Source organism: Sparus aurata, chromosome 20, assembly GCF_900880675.1.
Source record: "Sparus aurata chromosome 20, fSpaAur1.1, whole genome shotgun sequence".
In the NCBI taxonomy this organism is placed as follows: Eukaryota; Metazoa; Chordata; class Actinopteri; order Spariformes; family Sparidae; genus Sparus; species Sparus aurata.
The window spans coordinates 5,856,315-5,876,775 of NC_044206.1; the positions used below are offsets into that span (position 1 = coordinate 5,856,315).

The 20,461-nt window shown below is 39.2% G+C and overlaps 1 protein-coding gene across 14 annotated transcripts in view; it reads right to left on the reverse strand.

Annotated features, from left to right (window-relative positions):
- The window catches only part of ryr2a (ryanodine receptor 2a (cardiac)), a 171,749-nt gene that overhangs the window by 12,069 nt on the left and 139,219 nt on the right, over window positions 1–20,461 (reverse strand). For all 14 annotated transcript variants that reach the window (XM_030399264.1, XM_030399263.1, XM_030399265.1 and 11 more), the window contains 20 exons: window positions 19,073–19,161; window positions 17,837–17,965; window positions 17,390–17,494; window positions 17,027–17,108; window positions 15,960–16,118; window positions 15,696–15,850; window positions 14,837–15,052; window positions 14,443–14,715; window positions 13,821–14,027; window positions 13,419–13,733; window positions 12,321–12,391; window positions 11,286–11,436; window positions 10,143–10,229; window positions 8,405–8,674; window positions 7,850–7,980; window positions 6,655–6,697; window positions 4,628–4,761; window positions 3,891–3,951; window positions 3,043–3,189; window positions 2,694–2,828 (listed from right to left, as the gene is read on the reverse strand). In XM_030399264.1, the coding sequence (XP_030255124.1) occupies window positions 2,694–2,828; window positions 3,043–3,189; window positions 3,891–3,951; window positions 4,628–4,761; window positions 6,655–6,697; window positions 7,850–7,980; window positions 8,405–8,674; window positions 10,143–10,229; window positions 11,286–11,436; window positions 12,321–12,391; window positions 13,419–13,733; window positions 13,821–14,027; window positions 14,443–14,715; window positions 14,837–15,052; window positions 15,696–15,850; window positions 15,960–16,118; window positions 17,027–17,108; window positions 17,390–17,494; window positions 17,837–17,965; window positions 19,073–19,161 (2,960 nt within the window). The remainder of the gene's footprint in view (window positions 1–2,693; window positions 2,829–3,042; window positions 3,190–3,890; window positions 3,952–4,627; window positions 4,762–6,654; window positions 6,698–7,849; window positions 7,981–8,404; window positions 8,675–10,142; window positions 10,230–11,285; window positions 11,437–12,320; window positions 12,392–13,418; window positions 13,734–13,820; window positions 14,028–14,442; window positions 14,716–14,836; window positions 15,053–15,695; window positions 15,851–15,959; window positions 16,119–17,026; window positions 17,109–17,389; window positions 17,495–17,836; window positions 17,966–19,072; window positions 19,162–20,461) is intronic.

The window sequence follows — 20,461 nt, forward strand, 5'->3', positions numbered from 1 at the left end:
GGTCAGACAGCGGAGCACCTTCTCCGGAAGACTGCTTCAGCTTCGCTGTCGTAGCAACAGATACAGGAAATCTTTCCTGCCACAATCCATCACTTTATACAACAACTCTCTCACCTCTGCCTGACAGAGAACTCTGGTCTCTCTACTGTTCTGTTGTATATATTATTATTGTTATAGTATATTTTGCATATTTTGTTTTGTTGTATATATTATTACTGTTTATTGTTTATAGCACACTGTGCACTGTATATATACACTATGTATATATTGGATTCTATTTATGTTATGTACGAAGTGTTTTATTTGCGGACCCACTGCTGCTGTAACAAAATAATTTCCCAGTCTGGGATCATTAAAGTAATTCTATCTATCTATCTATCTATCTATCTATCTATCTATCTATCTTTACTAATGTATTTTGTTTCAAAAAATCTCAGGCAAAGAATCCATTTGCTCTTTGTTGGTGCAGATAGCCTTCTTACAACTAATAACTTGGAGAATTATGCCAAAAGGCTGAAAACAATTCACACCTGAATTGACCTGAACAGTGCAATAAATAGACATAAAGTTTTACAGTGTCAGATTTTTGTCAAATGGTCTATGGCCAAGTATGCATCATTATTAAAGTTGAAAATGTTTCAGTGCGTGTATTCACAAAGGAACTTTTGCAGTATGACCATCAGAAATGGAGCAACAAAGTCCAAAAAAGATAACCCCTTTAAAATCCAGTTCACAGAATGCAAATTATTCATTATAAGTATGTAAGTGACAAAGTCCTGAACAGTTTAACTGACAGTGTATATAGTGAGGGAATAATATGCAGAGAGCTGAGCAAAAGGAAATGGCGGAAGAAGATGGGAAAACTCTTGTACAGAGAGAAAAAGATAAAGGCTAAGAGAGGAAAAAGTGAACAGAAAAGGAGAGATCAGTTAAGATCCTCTCAACCTTCTGCCAGTGTTATTTTAAGGGATTTATTCACATAAAGGGAGGAGAGGAAAGAGCAAAAACCTCCCTGGGGCAGTGGCCCTTCATCAGTCTATCCCTCCATCCCACTAAGCCCCTGTCACCCTCCTGAAGAGCAGGCACCCCGGCCCCTTAATAGGAAACAGAGGAGCTCTGTGGAATGCTATGGGTGGCTGACTATAGGGGATTAAAGTGTGTGTATCCTGAAATTTCCGGGTGACAGAAGCCCCCCCCCCCCCCCCATCTCCTGACAACACACATCATAGACCCCTTATATAGTATTTCTTTCAGATGACTTGGCAGGAGGGAACAGCCTCATCGCAGCTGTAATTCATTCTGTTTTTACCTGTTCCCTCCCCTCCATCACTGACACAACTTTTCCTTTATAATTGACTGCACAACTAAACTTTCCACCTGATTACGCTAACCTGCATTATAACCTCTGTGTAAATGTAAAGGATTACACCAACATTGTTATAAAGGCATATTAATCCTACCATCACGGTGCCAAGGCGTGTGTCATGAAGTGAGATGAGTGTGTTGAGTAGATATTTTTGGCTTAACTCCTGTATCACAAAGCAAGTTCACTTTTAACTAGGACAAATCATAATGTTAGCATATGCTACATACTGTAGCTAACCGGCTCTAGCCTCATGAAACTGTTCCAGATCCCACTATAAAAGGATCATCAATTATAGGCTCCATAAATCCAGATATTGTACCCAAGGAGAGCCTTAAATTGAACTTGCATCATGACAAATATCCCAGGTTCCTAGATATTGTTAATATTTCTAAATGTCACACAAAGTGTTGCTATTCTTAAAAATCTACCAGTTGCCAAGAGGAGAAACTAACAAAAGAAAAAAAGACTGTGTAATCCTACAGCAGCTCAGCTGGACCTCAGACAGAGCCTGAGGGTGAACACTGTCAGACTGAAGCTTTGACCCATGACTTTCTGTCCATAAATGGTGCTGTTTCCTCTTTACTGACTACTTTCAATGAGACAGGCATTACTGACATTATCATCCCGAATAGTCGTGAGCCACTGCCCAGAGCAATGAGAGTGAGTAGCATCTAACAGGCATCAAGTTAATCCATGTTCTTAAAGAAGTACTTCACCACTGGGAAGATGGCCGTTGCATAACATGGGGCTGTCTCAGCAGTAGAAAGACAAATGTTTTTGAAAGTGGTACTACGTGAGCAGGGAAAACTGAGAAATAAAGCCTGTGGTATATGAAAACCTACAACAACCGGAATGCACTGGGTTGCAGTGGACCAGTAAACACTTCAGCTGATGGGTGACGTACTGCAAGGTGGGTGGTGCTTGGTTTTGGCTCAGAGTTTCCTTCAAACTATTAACAATACTATATGCACACATCGTGCATACGACCACAAGAAAAGTATATACTTTAACAAAAGAAGTGCAGATTTTATCTTCAGATTATTTCCTTGAATTGTCACCAGAAACTCTCAGCTCCCATCAAGCTATTGGTCCACATCATAGTGTTTTATCTACAACACTTTGACTGTCACTACTGCTGTCTACACATATATCACAACTGTCGCCCTATACCACTTACATATGCCTCTTTAACCTCCTTTTCTCAATCTGTTACATCAGGTCATCAGGCTTTATGTCATTATAACCATGTTAACTGTATTTGCCATTTAAAGCAGAACAAGTCTGACTGCAGCACAGCACCTAAAAGCAAAACACTTGTCATACTCACTGTCAACATGTCGTCACACTTCATGTCTGGCAGTTCTCCATCTTCACCCTTGTTGTAGAACTTCCTGAAGAAGTTGAAGGCCACTACTGTGTAGAGGTACACCACCACTGCTAACAGGCCAACTGTTAACACCAGCTGGGAGACAGAGGAAGACAAGGCTGATCAAGAGTCTGGACAGACAGAAAACATCATCAATACAACATCCATAACTAGTCAAAAAGCCAGCATTTTGTATACTGAAAGTGCGATGGTCTGTACCTACACTCAATAAAAAGTTGTGTATAATGGTTGACCTGTCTATCAGAACATTCAGAATGTACAGTAGTTGCAGGTAGGTGGATTTTTGAACCTGTTTGCCATTGTGTGTGACTGAGGACAGAATGGTGCGCAGCGTCTTGAAGCCCATGGCGATGTCAAGCAGATGGGCAGCAAAGAAGAAGTTGTTATAGTGACCCAGGATGGACATGGTCATATACCAGGCCAGATACAGGAAGGACTAGAGGGACAGAGAGATAGAGAGGTCAGACAATGTAGACTGTTACAGATAAACTGTATATGGACAAACGCAGCAATCAATATTCAATTTGTGGTGGAGAAACCAATCACGGGCTTTAGCACACTTGACCAAAGTGTCTCATAAAACAATGAGACTATAAAGGTAAAAATGGAGGCCCTGCATGATTAAGTCTGAATGAAAGTAATGTTGTATTACGTGTTCGATGGTTTGCTCTGTACATACACGGGTAATAAATACGTAACTGCCAAAATTGTTTTATATTCTATATCTGCTAGAAACCATATGAGTAACAGTTAAAACTTTATTCAATAAGTCAGTGTAAGGCAATTGAAGTTGAGTAGATCATCATCAATAAATCATGTCTGCAAGCCACGGTTTAATATTTTATGATCATTCACAAACAGTAGAATTTTAAAAAACAATAATGTATACGATGATAGGAGATGGTAGGAAACATTTATGTATTTGTAGGAATACCGTTTTCTGATTTAAAAAATAACTTAATTTTCATGGATGAAAACCTCTGGCATTGTTGTGGTCGTAATCATGATAATATTTAAATTCTGAAATAAAAAATCTATTTTTGGAAACACTTATTTGTGAAATAGAAATTCTGCAATTAATCCACGTGGTGGAGCCAGACGTGGCTGGTGAGGGATTTAGGGCTTCTCTATACTTACATTGTCTGTGAATACAACCCCCAGCTTCCAGATCTGGTACTTGACGTCGATGGAGTTCAGTCTGAGAATAGAGAGAGAAGAGGATGATCGTGGAGGATGATGTGTAATAAAATATGACTGGGGGACTTTCTGTGCTGGGTTGAGCCTCAAGCAGACTTTAATTTCAGGGTAACTACAGATCATGCTGGTAAAACCTGATACCTTCAACGCCGTTCTCATTGCAAGTAAGTACAGACCAGCCTGTTTGGCATTATTCATAATTATCAAAAGAAAGGTTGATTTATGCTCAGGTTATAGCTGCAATTCTGCCTCTTCATATTGTAACAGGTGGTTGTGCTGATTTGGAAGAAGAATCTGTCCAGTAAATGATTTTACAATTTAAACGATATCTAATATAATATAAGAGTACAGTTTTTTGTTTTTTTTTTCCTACTGCCCATACAATATATTTAGTTTAATGCCATAAATGACAGAAGTGAATTACTAGATATGAGCAGTGTTGGCCAAGTTACTTCCAAACAAGTGATAAGTTACTTTACAATATTCCTGTCTGTAGTGTACACTTTGCTCAGAAAATCAGTCAAAGTTGTACATTTTTTTTTATACATGAATAAAAGCACTTCTTAGATATTGGTTGTTGTATGCAAATGCATTTTTGCCAAGACAAAATAAATATAAATATTCGTCTCCGCACGCACACAGACATGCACACACTCTCACTTATAGAGAATACTCACACAGCAGCCAGTGAGCCGTCTCTCCTGGGTTTTCTCTTTTTGTGAGCATCACTGAAGTCCAGAGCAGCCTTATCCATTCCCAGCAGCTCACTGATGCGGTCATGACCATAGAACTCTCCATATTTATCCATCACCTGAGGAACAGTAGGGCTTCTTGAAGAAACACTCACAACATCTCAAACAGATTCTCAAAAACTGTAATTCTTGAATTAAACTTAACCTGTACAGGGATAGATGACAAAGTGTCATGCTCCTTCCCATAAGTGAAACCCTTTGGTACAGGGACCTGCCCAGTATAAACACTGTCCTCAACATTCACATGCTAGTACGTCCACTATGTTTTATTAGAGCCACCAGGAGCCACATTCCCAGGAAACAGGAGGGTTAACCGGAATTATCTTTACTTGGAACCCAAATAAATCCCAAGAGAAATATGGCCACTGAGTCAATACATCCACTTGTAAAGAGCATGTATATCATGCTAGTGTTGACTTCCAATGGTTTCTACAAATCTCATTTTCCTGTGATGGAATGAGTAGAACACATACTACTTTGTCACAAAAAACATTCATGAAGTTTGGTTCAATAATTAATTTATTATAGGTTTTCTAAAAAATTTAAATTGAAGGATCAATTTTGGTGATTATAGAAAGTTGTGTGACTCAAATGTTCTTGTAGCATGGCCTCTTAACTTCTTCTGAGGGACTCTGATTGATAATGGCTGATGACCTTTCTGGGCCCATTATAATAGGGCTTGTTTGATACACCCATCAGAATAAGCCACAAGCATTACAATGGGAAAGTCCAAGGAGCTCAGCATTGATCTGAAAGAGCACATTATTGATTTTAACAGGAAGTCACTTTGAGCTATTTCAAAACAGTCACAGTTCCCAAGATCCCAAGCTCAACTCTGCAAACAATTGTTTGGAAGAATAAAGTCCATGAAACAGTTGTGTCACTATCATGAGCAGGAAGAAAACACAAACTATCACCTGCTGCTAACAGAAAATTGGTCAGGATGTTCAACGGTCAACCAAAAACCACCCAAAAATAAGTCTGTAATGCATTTGAAGCTGCTGGAAGACAGTTGTCAGTGTCCACAGTCAAGTGTTTTGCAGCAACATGAGACACATGAAAAATAACCTCTGGAGGAAAACTCCTGTGGTCAGATGAAACCAAAAAATAGTTATTTGACCACAATGAGCAGCAATATGTTTAGAAGAGAGAATGTGAGGTTTCTATCTCCAAGAACACTATGCCTACTCTCAAGCATGGAACTGGTAGTATTATGCAGTGGTGCTGTTTTCTGCTGTTCTAAAGAAAGTTTTTGGAATAACGAAAGAGGAGGATTATCTCCAAATCCTTCAGAAAAAGGTAAAATCATCAGTCAGAAGATTGGGTCTTGGGTGCAGCTGGGTGTTCCAACATGACAATGATCCCAAACACACATCAAAAGTGGTAAAGGAATGGCTAAATCAGGCTAGAATTGAGGTTTTGGAATGGCCTTCCCAAAGTCCTGAACCCCATAGAGAAAATGTGGACTGTGCTGAGGAACAAGCCCATGCCAAGAAGCCAACAAATTTAGCTGAACATCGAATCCGTCAAGACAAGTGGTTAAACAATTCTGCCAGAGTCAGATTACTACAAGAAGCTTGTGGATGGCTATCAAAAGCACGTATTTGAGATGAAAAAGGCCAAGAGGCATTTGACCATTAGAATTAGAATTTCTGTATGTGCAGATTTGGTCATATTTTCAGAAGGCTGATAAATTAATTTTTGAACCAAACTTCATGAATGTTTTTTGTAACAAAGTAGTTTCCATTCCACTCATCCCATCACAATAAAAGAGCTGTAGAAATCATTGGAACTAAAGACTGTAATGATATACATGTTCTTTAGAAGTGTATGTAAACTTTTGACCAAGACGACTGTGACTCTTTGTACAGAAACATTTAGAGGGACAGGTAGTGGTAACATAGGATCCTTTGTGATCACAGCCCAGGATCTTCATGAACAGTGACACCTACCTTCCTCTTCACAAACTTATCCCAGTAGTTGTTGGGGAAAGATCTGAAAGGCAGAGGAAAAAAGGCTCATGAGTCACATCATCTATAATGGTGTATTATAGAAAAAGTCATCGTAAAGAAGTGCACCAAGAAACAAGAAACAATTCCATTTGCAAAATCTTTGAGGGTTCGATGGTTTCGATTAATCAGAATGTTTCCCTGCACTGCTGTCCTTGTCACTGCTTTCACTGTTATGGAGGGCTGCACATGTGCTACCTCAATGATTCACGTTCAGCTGTTTTTCACAGGAAGGTCAAAATATGTGAGAGATTCATGCCATCCTTTCCAGGTGCCACTTACAACTAAGTAGGAGATGCTAGTGCAGTGACAAGAATGCAAACACAAACTCTCCCCACCCAAAAACATCTCACAAATCCATCTTGCCAGGGTTCAAGCTATGCATCTGTGGCTTAACACAATGATTGTGCCCACCAGTGACAGAAGTGGCAGCTGTTTGTTTGAGAAGAATTATGGCAGCTCCAGGTTAGCGTGGTGGCTGCTATCGCATCAGTTAAATCAGAACTGACGAGCATATCGTATTGAAAGACGAAGAATGGCGCTGAAGGCTTTTCTTGATGAAAATGACAGTCTTCTATAAACTGACTTCAGGAAGATTTACTAACTGGCTCTGTTGGTGCAACGATTTGTGTATCTTTCCCTTAACATCGGCATAACAAACAGCAGATAAACCTATGACTTAAATCTTACAAGTCAACAGGATCGGTTATTATTTCATCTTAATTAATGTTCTGTGTTCTTGTACACATCAAAAGATCACACACACTGTCCAGATACATACTGTACGGTAAAATAATTTCGCATGAAAGAGCTGTCCTCCTGATGAATCCTGAGCTGTGATGAATTCAGAAGCTAAATATAATTCTGTTTCTTGTAACTGTGCATGGAAACTTTTAAAATGACACACCTCATTTAGGACCAACATTTAGCAAGTCGTTTTTTTATTTACACAAAGTGGGCACTGGGTGGGAAAAGGACAACTGAGTTGGTCTGAACGTAGCAACGACACTTGAGCGCCACTTTGCATGAGGTGTAAGAGAGAGCCCATTGTCTTGTCAATGGATATTGTAGCATAATCAACACAAAATAGCTTATATATAGTATGTATACAGTCTTGCACATATAGTGTTTTACTCACTGTGTGTTGATTACAAGTCTGTCCCATTGCCCTTTGATGTCATCCTCAGATGGTTGTTCTGTGATGTAAAGGCCATCGAATTCTAGCTTTCTGGCCACCTCCTTCTCACGCTTAAAGATCACCAGTGGCACCTACATTGCGCACACACACACACACACACACAATATAGGAGTGACAATATGTAATTTTCTGGGGCCTCTCTCTCAGGCAGAGGGTGGCACAGCGCCACTGCTCAGAGTTGGTCAGTTCTGTTACAATCAAATGTTTATGGGTAAGGTAATGATTTATCATAATGTAAATAAACAACTTAACAATATATATAAAAAAGGTCTGGTTGTTTCTAGACATCTTAATGCAGGATACTTGGATAGTATAATCTGTAGTTTCAGAAAATGTAAATCTTTGGTTTGAAAAGATTTAAAAATATTTAGAATTGCAAATTCTATATATTAAAAAAAAGATATTTGCCTGTTATAGGTTATAATGACAAATATTGGATAAAAATTCCAATATCTTTTTTATTATTTCAGCTATACTACAATAGTAATTTCCCACCTTGAGACAGTAGTATCCAATGATGCAGAAGAAAGAGATAACTGTGTGCAGGACTGCCAGGATCCGTAACATGGGCTCCATGTATCCACTGCTTTCCTCCAGGACAAAACGGACAGTAACTGGCTTCAGGGGCACCCCTGCCTCATCCATCATTTCCTCCCTCATCTCCAATGCTTCTCCTGCCAGTGGATCCCACTGAACGCTGCTATCTGGTTGTTTGCTGGTGTACACCACTTCCCTTTCCTCAATCACAGTTGTGGATGTAGAAACCTGGTAGGGGCAATTTATTATCAGTCCTCTAAATGTAAAAACCAAGCCAGGTCTGTCAAAATAAAACAACATGACAGAAAGCATTGTCACCCTGATAATATAACTGATCAGTGATCACAGATTCATGGGCAGAATATAATACAATAAAAACATGCAATCCTATACTTCAGTCTTATAATAACGAATGCTACCTCTGGAAAGCTTGGTAAAGGTTTTCACAGATTGTCGAAGAGGGTATTATTTCCCCATACCTCACGGGAGTTGATTGTGACTTTTTTAAGATAGATGTCCATATTTCGTGGCATATTTAAGTGGGATGTAACAGATTTACTCAAGTACTATACAGTTTTGAGGTACTTTGAGATTATACTTTCACTCCAATACAGTTTGGAGGCAATTATTACACTTTTTACTTACTACATGTATTTGATAACTTTAGTTACTAGTTACTTTGTTACATTCTAAAGCAATTTAAAGCAATGTATTTTATTAAAAATCAAAAACAGGGGCACCGTTTAGCTCAGTGGGTAGAGCGGGTGTCCCATGTGCAGAGGCTTTGTCCTGGCTGCAACGGACCCAGGTTGGACTGAGTCCCTTTGCTGCACGTCACTTCCTCTCTCTCTAATCCTGTTTCCTACTATTATAATTTTTTTTTATCATATATATACATGATTTACTGTTACTTGTTTATATATTTAAGTACATTTATTGGCAAATGAATTCCGATACATATTAGATATTAAGACTTTTACTCAAGTACTATTGGTATGGGTGATTTTCAAATTTACCAGAGTAATATTTACACACGATATTGAACTTTTACTCAAGTTTGACTTTTGGGTACTTTTTACAACAGTTCTGTAACACACCATTGGCATATTATCATCCTATGAAATAGATGTCTACATGTCCAGCAGACACATAGCAGAAAAGCATTTAATATTCACACTCCTAGCTTGGGTAAGGTACCATCCACCATCTCCTGAATGAAGTCTGAACGACATATCTGGCTCTTTGAGTGCTAAATGCGCCACTGTTCACCAGCTAGTCTCTACAAGTGTGCAATAGATATTTAAAGCTGTCATGTTCTTTACGTGTTCTTCAGCTGCTGCTTGTTTCTTTCAACAATGTTGATGGGAGCTTTATCACTATGAGCAACAACTTGAAGCAGCTGTAAGTAAGAGCTCAATGTTCACTTTCACACAACATTGACTTTTGAGACCTTGGAGGTGGGGATGAAATACACAGTGGCTAATATCTCCCTTCCTGTCATTACAGTAATAGCAAAGTACATAAATAAATAATGATTACAAGTTTGAGAAAAGTTCATAGTACCCCACTCTGCTTCCCCCTATTATTTCTTTCTCACATGGTGCATTGAAGGAAGGTCTGTCAAACATTAACATTGCATTTCTTACAGAAAGGTAATGAGTGCAAATAAATGTTAACATCCTCTGTATACCACTACCTTATAGAATAGAAGGATAAAGTTGATTGCGAATGCCACAAACAGCGCCAGCATTCTCATGTTGTAGAAGTTCCTGGCAAAGTAGTTCTGCAGGGGAGAAAGAAAGAGAAAGTACTTGTGTGTTTTTGGATGTTACAGTTAGAGGAGCTTATGTTGGACTTCAAAGCAAACTCTTTCAAAAATCAACTGCTTCAATATTGTGCTGTTCACTTCATCACTTGTGTACTCACATGAAAATATGTAACCCTATTTTCAGTGGTGGTCGATAGATTTTTTTTTTTTACATGAGTACATTACTACTATCTATACTGACGGTAACCAGTCTTTACTGAAACTGAATATGTTTACAGTTGGAATGTGAAAAAGGAGCTCTCTTCACACAAAGACTCCGCATTATCTCTGGAGGTCCACATTATTCTCTGCCTTTGTTTTTTTTTCACACAGAACGAAACAGCTCTGGCGGTAGAGCCGCACCAGTGTGTCAATTCATACAGCAAGCCAGAGCTGCAGATCCAAAAGAGCTGTTGCGATACACGTCATGATGATGACATCTGTGTGTTTTTTTCAACATGTTTCCACCGTGTCCTCCTGTTCATCTAAACATGTACCCGCTGGCTGTCTATAATCATATGGATGCTGTTGTAATTGTGTAGTGATTGAGATCCTGACCCACCAAACATCCTGGAAAGTGACAAAGTTAAGTTTTTCACTCTAAATGACATAATTACATAATCGCCATCAGTAAACTGGACGTCGTCTGACCCTTTCACTCGCAGGGAGGGAGGCTGTTTTCTGGGGGGAAGTTCACTTAAGTCTCGGTCGGGAAGGCAATAACAAAAACAACACAATAGTGAAAGGAGACAAATAAGCGGTAAGTTAAAGTTTTTTTTGCTCTGCGCCGCTGGCTTATACAGTCACACAGGTACGGTTCGCCTATGCTGCACCTCTGATACTACCTCCAGAGGCGCATCAGAGCTGCAGCAAAATTTCACCCCTTGCCGCATCTGAAACTTTCACACAGAGGAGGATGCAGAAAATTGGCGCAGGATGCCCGCACTCAAACCTCACTGTGAATGGGGCTAGTTAGTTGACAAGACAGTTGATCAGCACTATTAAAACAAAGGACAGAAAAAGTATCTGTACCAGTAGTTTCCTCTGGTAGGCTATGATCTTCTTCAAGAAGGCAGACTCCTGTAAATCAGGTTCATCAGACTTGGAGGAATGATGCCTTCTCACTTTTGGCCGTATCTTCTCATTCTGCTGTAGTTTCTCTTGTTTCTCTACATGTTCACTCCTGAAAACACAAAACAACTCACACTCTAACACGGCTAACAATAATAGTGCTTCACAATGGCAGGTAATCAATGGATCTGTCCTTCCTGTGAAAACCCATATAAGGATTTAAACACATGATAATGCCTTTTTAAATAATCAATCTACCAAAGATGCAATTTGTGTACATTTTACATGACAGTTTGTATTTTAGTCATTATCACTGATCATCATGTTTCTTCAAAATACATCAATAGATAAAAGATAAAGTGTTTGAATACATGTTTCATGGCTGAGATACTTGCTAAACATATTTGCTTTTGAAGTTCTAAAAAAAGTGCCACCCTTTGGTGATCTGATTCATCAATAAACACAAAGGATAAAAATTACATTTGTAAAAAGATCAGTTTCTCAAATCCGTCCAAAGTAAACTCTCTTCCCAAATAAATCAATAAAGAATCTCTGATAAAGTAAATAAACCAAATGTCTCCCTCAAATGAATCTATCTGTGCATAAGACACACCGACTACATGACACACCCTCGAAATTGTTGCGTCTTATCAACAAAACCAACTTGGCTGGAGTTTGGGAAAGCTCTGAGGGTATTGTGTAGTGTAGTGAAGTGGGTGTGTCATGTTAAAAAGTGTTGCATTATTTTATCTCTTTTAAAAAAAATCTTTTTACCTTCTGATGTGCACAAGGTGGTGGAGGTGAAGAGGAAAAAAAATATTGGGTAAATCCCCGATCCTGCTTTTGGTTTCAATGTTAGAATTTTTTCATTTTTTTTTAAATTTTAGAGCTGAAATCGTCAATGGCTTTTCATAGGTGTGTACACTACACACATAGTGAGTATTTGTCAGCGTTACTACGATGCCTGGTAGATCAAATATTGAAATGTGTACATACTCTGATGTTTTCTCAGGTTCGCACTCTGTCTCTGCTGGTGCCTCCTTCTCGTCCGAGGAAGAGCTCTTCGACTGAAACAGAAAAAAACTTTTAGACAAACAAGCCAATTTGTGTGTGACCTCATTTTAGTCATGCTAGCTGCATGGCTTAGAGGTCTTTAAAACTCATTTTCACAATCTGCTGACCAGATCCTACAACAACACAGTTTTCTGCCAAAGTTAGAATTGTTTGAATAATTCGATACAGCAGATTTCTGTCTTCTCTTTTTTTATCACTGTGCTGTTCTCACTAGTTGGAAGTGAGCAGGACCTACACCAAACAGGATTTAGCAACATTTGAGTCAGAATCTAAAGTCGGATCGTGGATTGATTAATTACAATCAGTCAAATCTGACCAAACTACACTTGCAAAGCAGAGTTTTTGACTGATAAATGCTTCATAAATAACACCTGAGGACAGGAGCAAACTTTTTGACTCTTTGTCAATGTCAGCCTGCTGGTCGGTCCACCACTCTGGTCCGGACTGAAATATTTCAACAGCGATCAACTATTGACGTTCCTCTCAGGATAAACTGTAATAGTCCTCTGACTTTTCCTCTGGGTGTTATAATCTTTGACTTATGACCAAAACTAATAAAAATCCCATTTGCTACGGTTTGTATTTAGTGCCAGTTGGAAAATGTTAGCATGCTAACACCTTAAGCTAACACAGGGTGTCTACAGGCATCAGATATTTAAGTTTCAAGACCTTATATTTATGAAACTGAATTGAAGATATTTTAAGACATTTTAAAGCAAACATCCCATGTTCAACACGTGGGTGTGAATACTTATCATTACACCTGTGCAACATCAAGCTATTAGCATGCTCACATAAACAGCTAAGATGGCGGTGGACTCCTAGTCTTTTACTCTTTCTATGATACAGGCTTTATTATTCTACACTTGAAGTGATGATTTTGATTGATTTTGATTGGCATTTTGATTGTTTTAAAGTTATTCCAAATAGACTCAATGTATAAAAACACACTGGAAATCAAGAAAGAAAGCAATAAGGAAAAGATAGAAAATATTATAAAACAAAATAGCATAGAATCACCTGATGCCTCCGTCTCAGCTCAGGCGGGGGTGCTGTGGGTGGAGTTGGTGGGGTTGGGGAAGGAACCGGAGAGTTGAGCAGTTCAGTCAGACTGGCGTTGGGGTTATGTGGGGTGATCTTGTACTGGCCCCCCTCTCTTCTTAAGTCGAGGCCAAAAATATCTGAGAGCAGCTCAGTCTCACTGGTGTTGACTGCCAGGTCAGCCAGGTCCTCCTTTGGGGAGCTGCGGTCAGAGGCTCTCTTCTCTCGGTCCTCCCCTTCACCCCTCACCTCGTCCTGGGTGGGATCAGGCATGTTGGCCAGCAGCTCTGACACCTGCAGAAGGAGGGAGTTTATGTATTTAGGAACAACTCTTAATATATTAAGTTTGTTTAAATAAACCTTTGATTCTACACCAGGAACCTTTATGGTCTTGGCTCCCTCCACCAGATTGCCCCCCATGAAGGTGTTGTAGAAGATTCGACAAAATCCCCGGGCCACACTAAAAGCCACATGGAGGAGGCCTAACAGCACAGTCCAGTAGAAAGACACCAGGGTGGTCACCATGTCCTTCACTGTCATGTTCTTTATTTTCTTCATCTGCTTCTTCAAACTCTTCATGGACAGCACCTGATGAGAGAGAAAGAGTGTCGGTGAATTACAGGGTTCAATGGTGCAAGTTGTTGAGTAAGAATAAGTTTGTTCAGTGCCCAACATTTACACATTGTCGTGCAACAAAATCAAACATTACAGTTAAGTATCATGAACCAACCTCTAATAAGCTCATTAATAGGCATCAGTTTGTAAGGTTCTAAAAGTGGTAAAACTAAAATAGGTCTTGAAGCAGTTGAGTTTTTTTTCCTAATTTATATATTTTTTTAATATAAATTCAATATGAAACCTCCACAGCTCACTTGATGAACAACGTTTATTAATCAAAAAAACATTTTTGTGCAGTGTTTCTTGCCAGACACCTGACACACAGACATTCCTATTAACTATTTATTTGATCATCAGCTGCGTTTCGAGCTGTGTGTGCTCTGACCTTTATGAGCAGCATGACGTTGTAGCGCAGCGCTAACAGTGCCATGCGGACGGTGGTCACAGAGAAGAAGCCCATCTCAGGGTTCTCCTCATCTGGCTTCTCCCGCTCACTCTCCTCTTTGACTGCTGACCGCTCACCAGCATCAGACATCTGAGCTGCCAGCTGCATTTCAAAGATGGTGTCCTCGCAGAAGTTCACAAACAGCTCCATCTTCTCCTTCTCCCCTCCTTCATTCACCACGTCAAAGATGAACTGACGCTTGGATTCTTTGACCTTGACAGAAGGTAAATAAGAAATATTTCTGAATTGTTTTGCCACAACACTTGTCTAGTTGAAGTGTCACATTCTATGTTCATTGATTTATATGCTGTTTAAATCTGATCTACATCCTTACCTGAGGTTTCTCCCACTGTGTTCGACTGGACTCGCTGATCTCAAAGTAGACCCTCTCAATGCGCTTTGCACTGCCCATGATCTCGATCCGGCCCAGGTAGGGTTGGAAGTAGTTGAGGACGCTCTCTGCTAGCTCCAGGAAGGTCTGCAGCCGCGTGTCATGAGGCATGTGCTCCGAGAGATTGGTCAGGAGAACCGCCACATTGAAGCCAATGTCCTTTTGAAAACACAGTTCGGTTAATGTGACTTTTTATTACTTTCGAATAAAGAAGTTCTCCTTTTTAACACTTCCCTCACTAGAGGTGTGGAAATTAACATTCATCGAGATGCAGACGTGAAGATTCTGCACTGATGTAGAGACGGAGCACGATCGAGAGTCTACAGCTTATGTTGATTGTTGATTGTCCGGTCTCAGCTGGACAATAAAGTTAGCGCATATTTTGGTAAATTAAAACTAGAAAGTCCTGAAAACTGAACGAGATTAAATTTCAAAGATTATTATTTGACTACACCAATAGAAATAATCAATGCATAATTAAACTTTAAAAGAAAAGGGAAATTGCAAATGCAAGTTTAACATGTAAACTGATAACTTGGAAATATAAAGTGAGTAAATGAAAATACAGAAATTGAAAATGCAAAAGCTTAAATGACAATCCCCAACTTCTTTATCAAGTCCACCACATGGAGAGGCATAAGACAAAACAAAAAAGATCTCCAGCTAAAGCCCTTGTGAGATGTTAAAACAATTCTCTAAAAATAGATTTTAATAACAGATTAATCATTCTGAAGGGCTTACATTTGGACAGTTCAAGGCCTTTAGAGACTTTTTAAAAGATGTGCAAACATCAAACATTTACCTTGGCTGGCTCATGAAAGCGCTCAACAAATTCTTCATAGTCCAGCAGTTCATTCTCATCAGTCTCAGCACAGGAGAGCAGGAACTCCGTCTCAGACTGGGTGTAGTGTTTATGGCTCTCCATGGCCTTATGGAAGTCTCTCTTAGAGATAACACCTGTGAGCCCATTCAGAAGTCTATAAATCATCAGCAGCTCTCTTCAAGTCAGTCTGGAAATCTCTTTACATTCAATAATTCAAAAAGATATAGGATGTCAAAGCCTTGCCTTTTCCGTCAGGGTCATATTCCTTGAAGGTGTCTGAGGAGGTCAGGTCTTTCAGTTTGAGGAACATGTCAAAGAACTTGAGAATCATCTCCACGTTGTTGGAGGACTCCACCAACATGTCCACCATCTGCTTCCCAATGGTCCCATTCACCACATTACCTGTCAGACAAGACAACACATTTACAACATTGGAATTCTCTTGAAAGCACAACGCACATGTTTGAACTAACTGCAGAACTATCTGAAGTTTTTTAGCCATTGTCTGAGACTTTAGCTATTATTTACAGTGTCAATAATGCATGGAAAACCCTTTAGATTGATCAAAAAATGATTTGGCCTTTAAAATGTTAGAAAATGGTGACGAATTTCTATCTCAAAACCCAATATGACATACTCTAAAGTCCTGCTTTATCCACAACCAAAAGATATATATGTTAGTGTCACAAAGAAGATTATTATGCCTTACTTCCCTTAAAATGTAATAAAAAATAAATAAGCAACATTATGTAGAAATTGGCATTCTGTGAGATGTAGCGCCCCCCACAGTTACTGACTGTGACACCACTGTGGTTAATACAAATCCCAGGTCTGTAGCAATTTGTCAGACTTAATGTAGGTGCTAACTACAAACAAAGCTCATTCCAACTTAACAATGTTATTTGTTGAAACCTGTATGTTGAAGTAAACATGTGTAACGCTGTGATCCTACATTCCCACTGAAGTTACATAGTGCCGAAACAAGTGGCAGAGACAACTTTCACCCTGTTACAAGACACCTTGCCAAAAAGGTAATGTTGCTTTAATAGTTGACATCTAAAAGGTTGATAATCGTTACAGATCTAATAGAAACCAACTCACTCAGTGCCTTTTTTCATGTTTATATATATCCACAATTTGTAGAACTACACTTATCAAACACGGCTAAATTCTAAGACTTATTTAGCAAAAGTCAATATACAGTTTAATACTGTGATGATAACCCTGTGTTTCTGTCACTCTAATCGGCTCTTCCAGTAAAACATCCCTGCTTTGATTTAATAAAGGCCTGCTCATGAAAGCAAACCTACCCTCCAGCATAGACAGCAGCATTACCACCATGTCTTTCTGCAGATCCATCAGTTCCTTCAGTAGCTCAATCTGACTGGAGTCCTGAGGTCAAAAAAACGAAAGAAAGACAAAGTTGTGTTAAGAATTTCCCATCCCTCTACATGGCCATTTCAGAAAGAACTGATCCAGAGAGGTTTTTGCATTGATAATTTTCATTTTAAGCCATCACATTTGAAGGTATTAGGGGCCATGATTTAAAAAATGAAGAAAGAAAACAGGAGGTCCGGGCAGAGGAGTCTGGTTCTTCCTCAGCATAAAGGCTACATTACAGTAAAGTAATTTCATTTTTTCTGAAGTTACCCACACAGTGACTTTAACCTTACCTGAGACAATTTCATTTGCATATGAGCGAAGACATGTAGAAAACCAACCACAGCGTCCCACAGTCGACTATGGGCCAAACTCTGCTGGTTGCCAGTACACGGACCCTACAACATCATAAGTAGCAATAAGAATCCCATCACATCTTACAAAAAAAGATAGTACAGATGGTAGAACATCAATTTCATGTTGCTTTTCAAGCTGCCAAATACTCCACAGATTAAGACCACTGTTTTCTTTTCATACCCAAAAGCAGACTATCATAGCTTATGCCGACACATCACTTTTCTCATTATTATAACTGTGAGTGTAAACATTTCCTCAAACTCTGCCAAATCATTATTATCTCTTATATTATCTCTTAAACACCTTCAAGTTGGATTATTTAAGACCTTTTCGTCAACTTCGAGAAGACTCTGAGAACTACATGTGTCAGTATCTTCTCATACCTGGATGTACTCGGTCAGCGTATTGAAAACCTGCTTGGCCACATTTATCGCCTTGGAAAAATTCCTCTGGCCCTGCTCGTCAATGACATCTTTACCAGAATAATACCAGTAGAAATCACTGATAGACTCCTGGAGGAGGCAGAAGAGGGAGGGGAGGTGAGGTAAAGAAGACAAGAATAAGATTGATTAACTATGAGTGAATAAATTGAGGAAGCAGCTGTTAGCCATTCGTATTATTATTCTAAGTAGTAGCAGTAGAAGAAGTAACAGCAGCAGTAGAAAAATCAAAATACCACTTTGGAGAAAGGTATTGGCAAAGTGTAAAAGAAAAAAAAAGGGAAACATTTTTCTGATAACAAAAAGGCAACTACTATTTGAACATCTGCATGTTATTTTCATGGTTTCAGCCATTTGTTGCCTCCGTTATCAAAGGTTTCAATAGCTTACCATTTCACTCACTTGGGACATGATGCCATCTGACTTGATAGGAATCAATATCAGAATCATTTATCAAGGACACTGTTACCATGTTAGGTAACGATTCTAAAGTGTTTGTTGTGTAAAAGAAAAAAAATACAATTCTACACACAAAGATGACTGAAAATTCAGTCATCATCTACTCACCCTCATGCAGACAGAAAGTTGAGTGAAGCTTTGCAGTACACAAAACATTTCTGGTGCTTCACAGCAAAACAGCGTTCCAGCATTCTCCTAAACAACTTAGGTAGATTGGGACTTTTTTCAAGGCGTAAAAAAATAAATAAGCAAAACACAACAAAAAAAGACAACAACTTCTAAATGGCTCTATACAGCTCATCCAGTGTCCAGAACCCATCCTGTATCTCATCCAGAAGCCCCGACATCCCAACTGATTTTCAACTCAGGTTGTAAACAATCCATCAAATCTATGTGGGATATCTGGGGTTCCAGAAACTTGGATTGATATAAAATGCTGCAATGTTATTTTGCCGTGAAGATCCAGATGTTCCAATGATCCAATGTTTCATGGACTATGGAACTTCACCTGATTTTCCATCAGCATGGGGGAAGGGAGGAAGGAGGAAGGATGACTGAATTTTCATTTTTGGGTGAAATTTCCTTTAACTGGATAGGAGTGACATGGTTTTTAGATGAAAGTATATGAGGTGTGTATGACTCAGAGAAGAGACATGTTTAATCATACTTTCAACTAAAGAAAATAAGTCAGTTATGGACCAGTGAACACAAAGAGCTGACCTGTACTCTGAGGAGGTAGTCGACAGTCGAGATAATGATGTTGACGGTCGTATTATTCCCTGTTTGTGTCCTCAAATAGTTCTGGAAATCTGAAAAAAAGATACTGCAAAATATCACAACTTTGTCCTTGTAAAATGTGTTCAAACAAATAACAGTAGTGGTAACATAAATATTCGTAAAATATTGGGTCACACTTCATATTGTTAGTAACTTATTTTAAACTTATTTTAAACAGCCACCCAATTACGACAACTATTACAATGATCAGCAGAAGTAAAGCAGGACCTAGTTTCCTGGAAATGTATTTAAATAAAACGCTGTAAACGCTTGTTGGAAAAAAGCAGAATTAAATTTCAATTAATTTGAAGGTAATTATTCAAATATGTTGCTTATTAATTACCACCTACTTACCATGATATTTCTGCACCAGTAAAATGAAGTCTAACCCAATATTACAAGACATTTTATACTATGCTTCAGACAACATGATAACATCTACACAGACCAAATCTTATGGGGTGCTCAGACCGAACACAAGGAGAATTTCTGCACATTTACAGATTACATACAGAGTCAATGCAAAGAGGAATTTCCATTTATTCATATGGCATAGTTTGTCATGTCATGTCATATTTGTGGTGGATATTTTGGTGCTTGGTGTGGATTATTTTTTCTGTTTGTGCTTACAGAGGTGCATGGAGAGGCTGGGCGGAGCTTCCCACTACCGGAGCCGCTGTCACACACTTGCAGTTTGTCAATCAGCACCGGCTGATAAACCTGCTCTCCACGCTACCTGCTGCTAGTTGATTTCATCAGTTTGATTTGGTACGTGGCTCCAGTTAGATTGTCATTCTCTACAACTTCTAATTGTTTAGTTTTGTTCTCTTGAAAATCTAATTTACTCTCGTGCTCTCTCTACGTGCAGTGTTCACCGGTTTCCTGCTCCAGCCATTCAGCCCTCAACCTCCACCTCCACCCTACCAGACGGAGACTCCGCCTGGGACGCTCAGCTCCTTCACTTGCTGAACTGTTGTGAAATCAATAAATTACTCCTTAACCTACTTCCAGCCTCAGTGTCCGCTTTTGGGTCTACACTCTACCAAACCGAGCATAACATATTTGCGATTATATTGAACTCTTAGTGAAAAAATGGCATGTGTCGTTGGGATTTGCCGACTGGATGATTTTACATAACAATACAATTTCTAATCTGGAACTGTTTACAGACGCGAGGAAAGCTCAGAGATTACTGCTCATGAACCTGACTGCAGCAGCTGTGTTGACGGCTGACTGGAGAGAAAATGTGCATTATTTTATTAAAGTTCAGAGGGAAGAGAGACAGGAGACAACCGGAATCTCTGGTGAATACTGGGTTTTTTATGAGGCTCA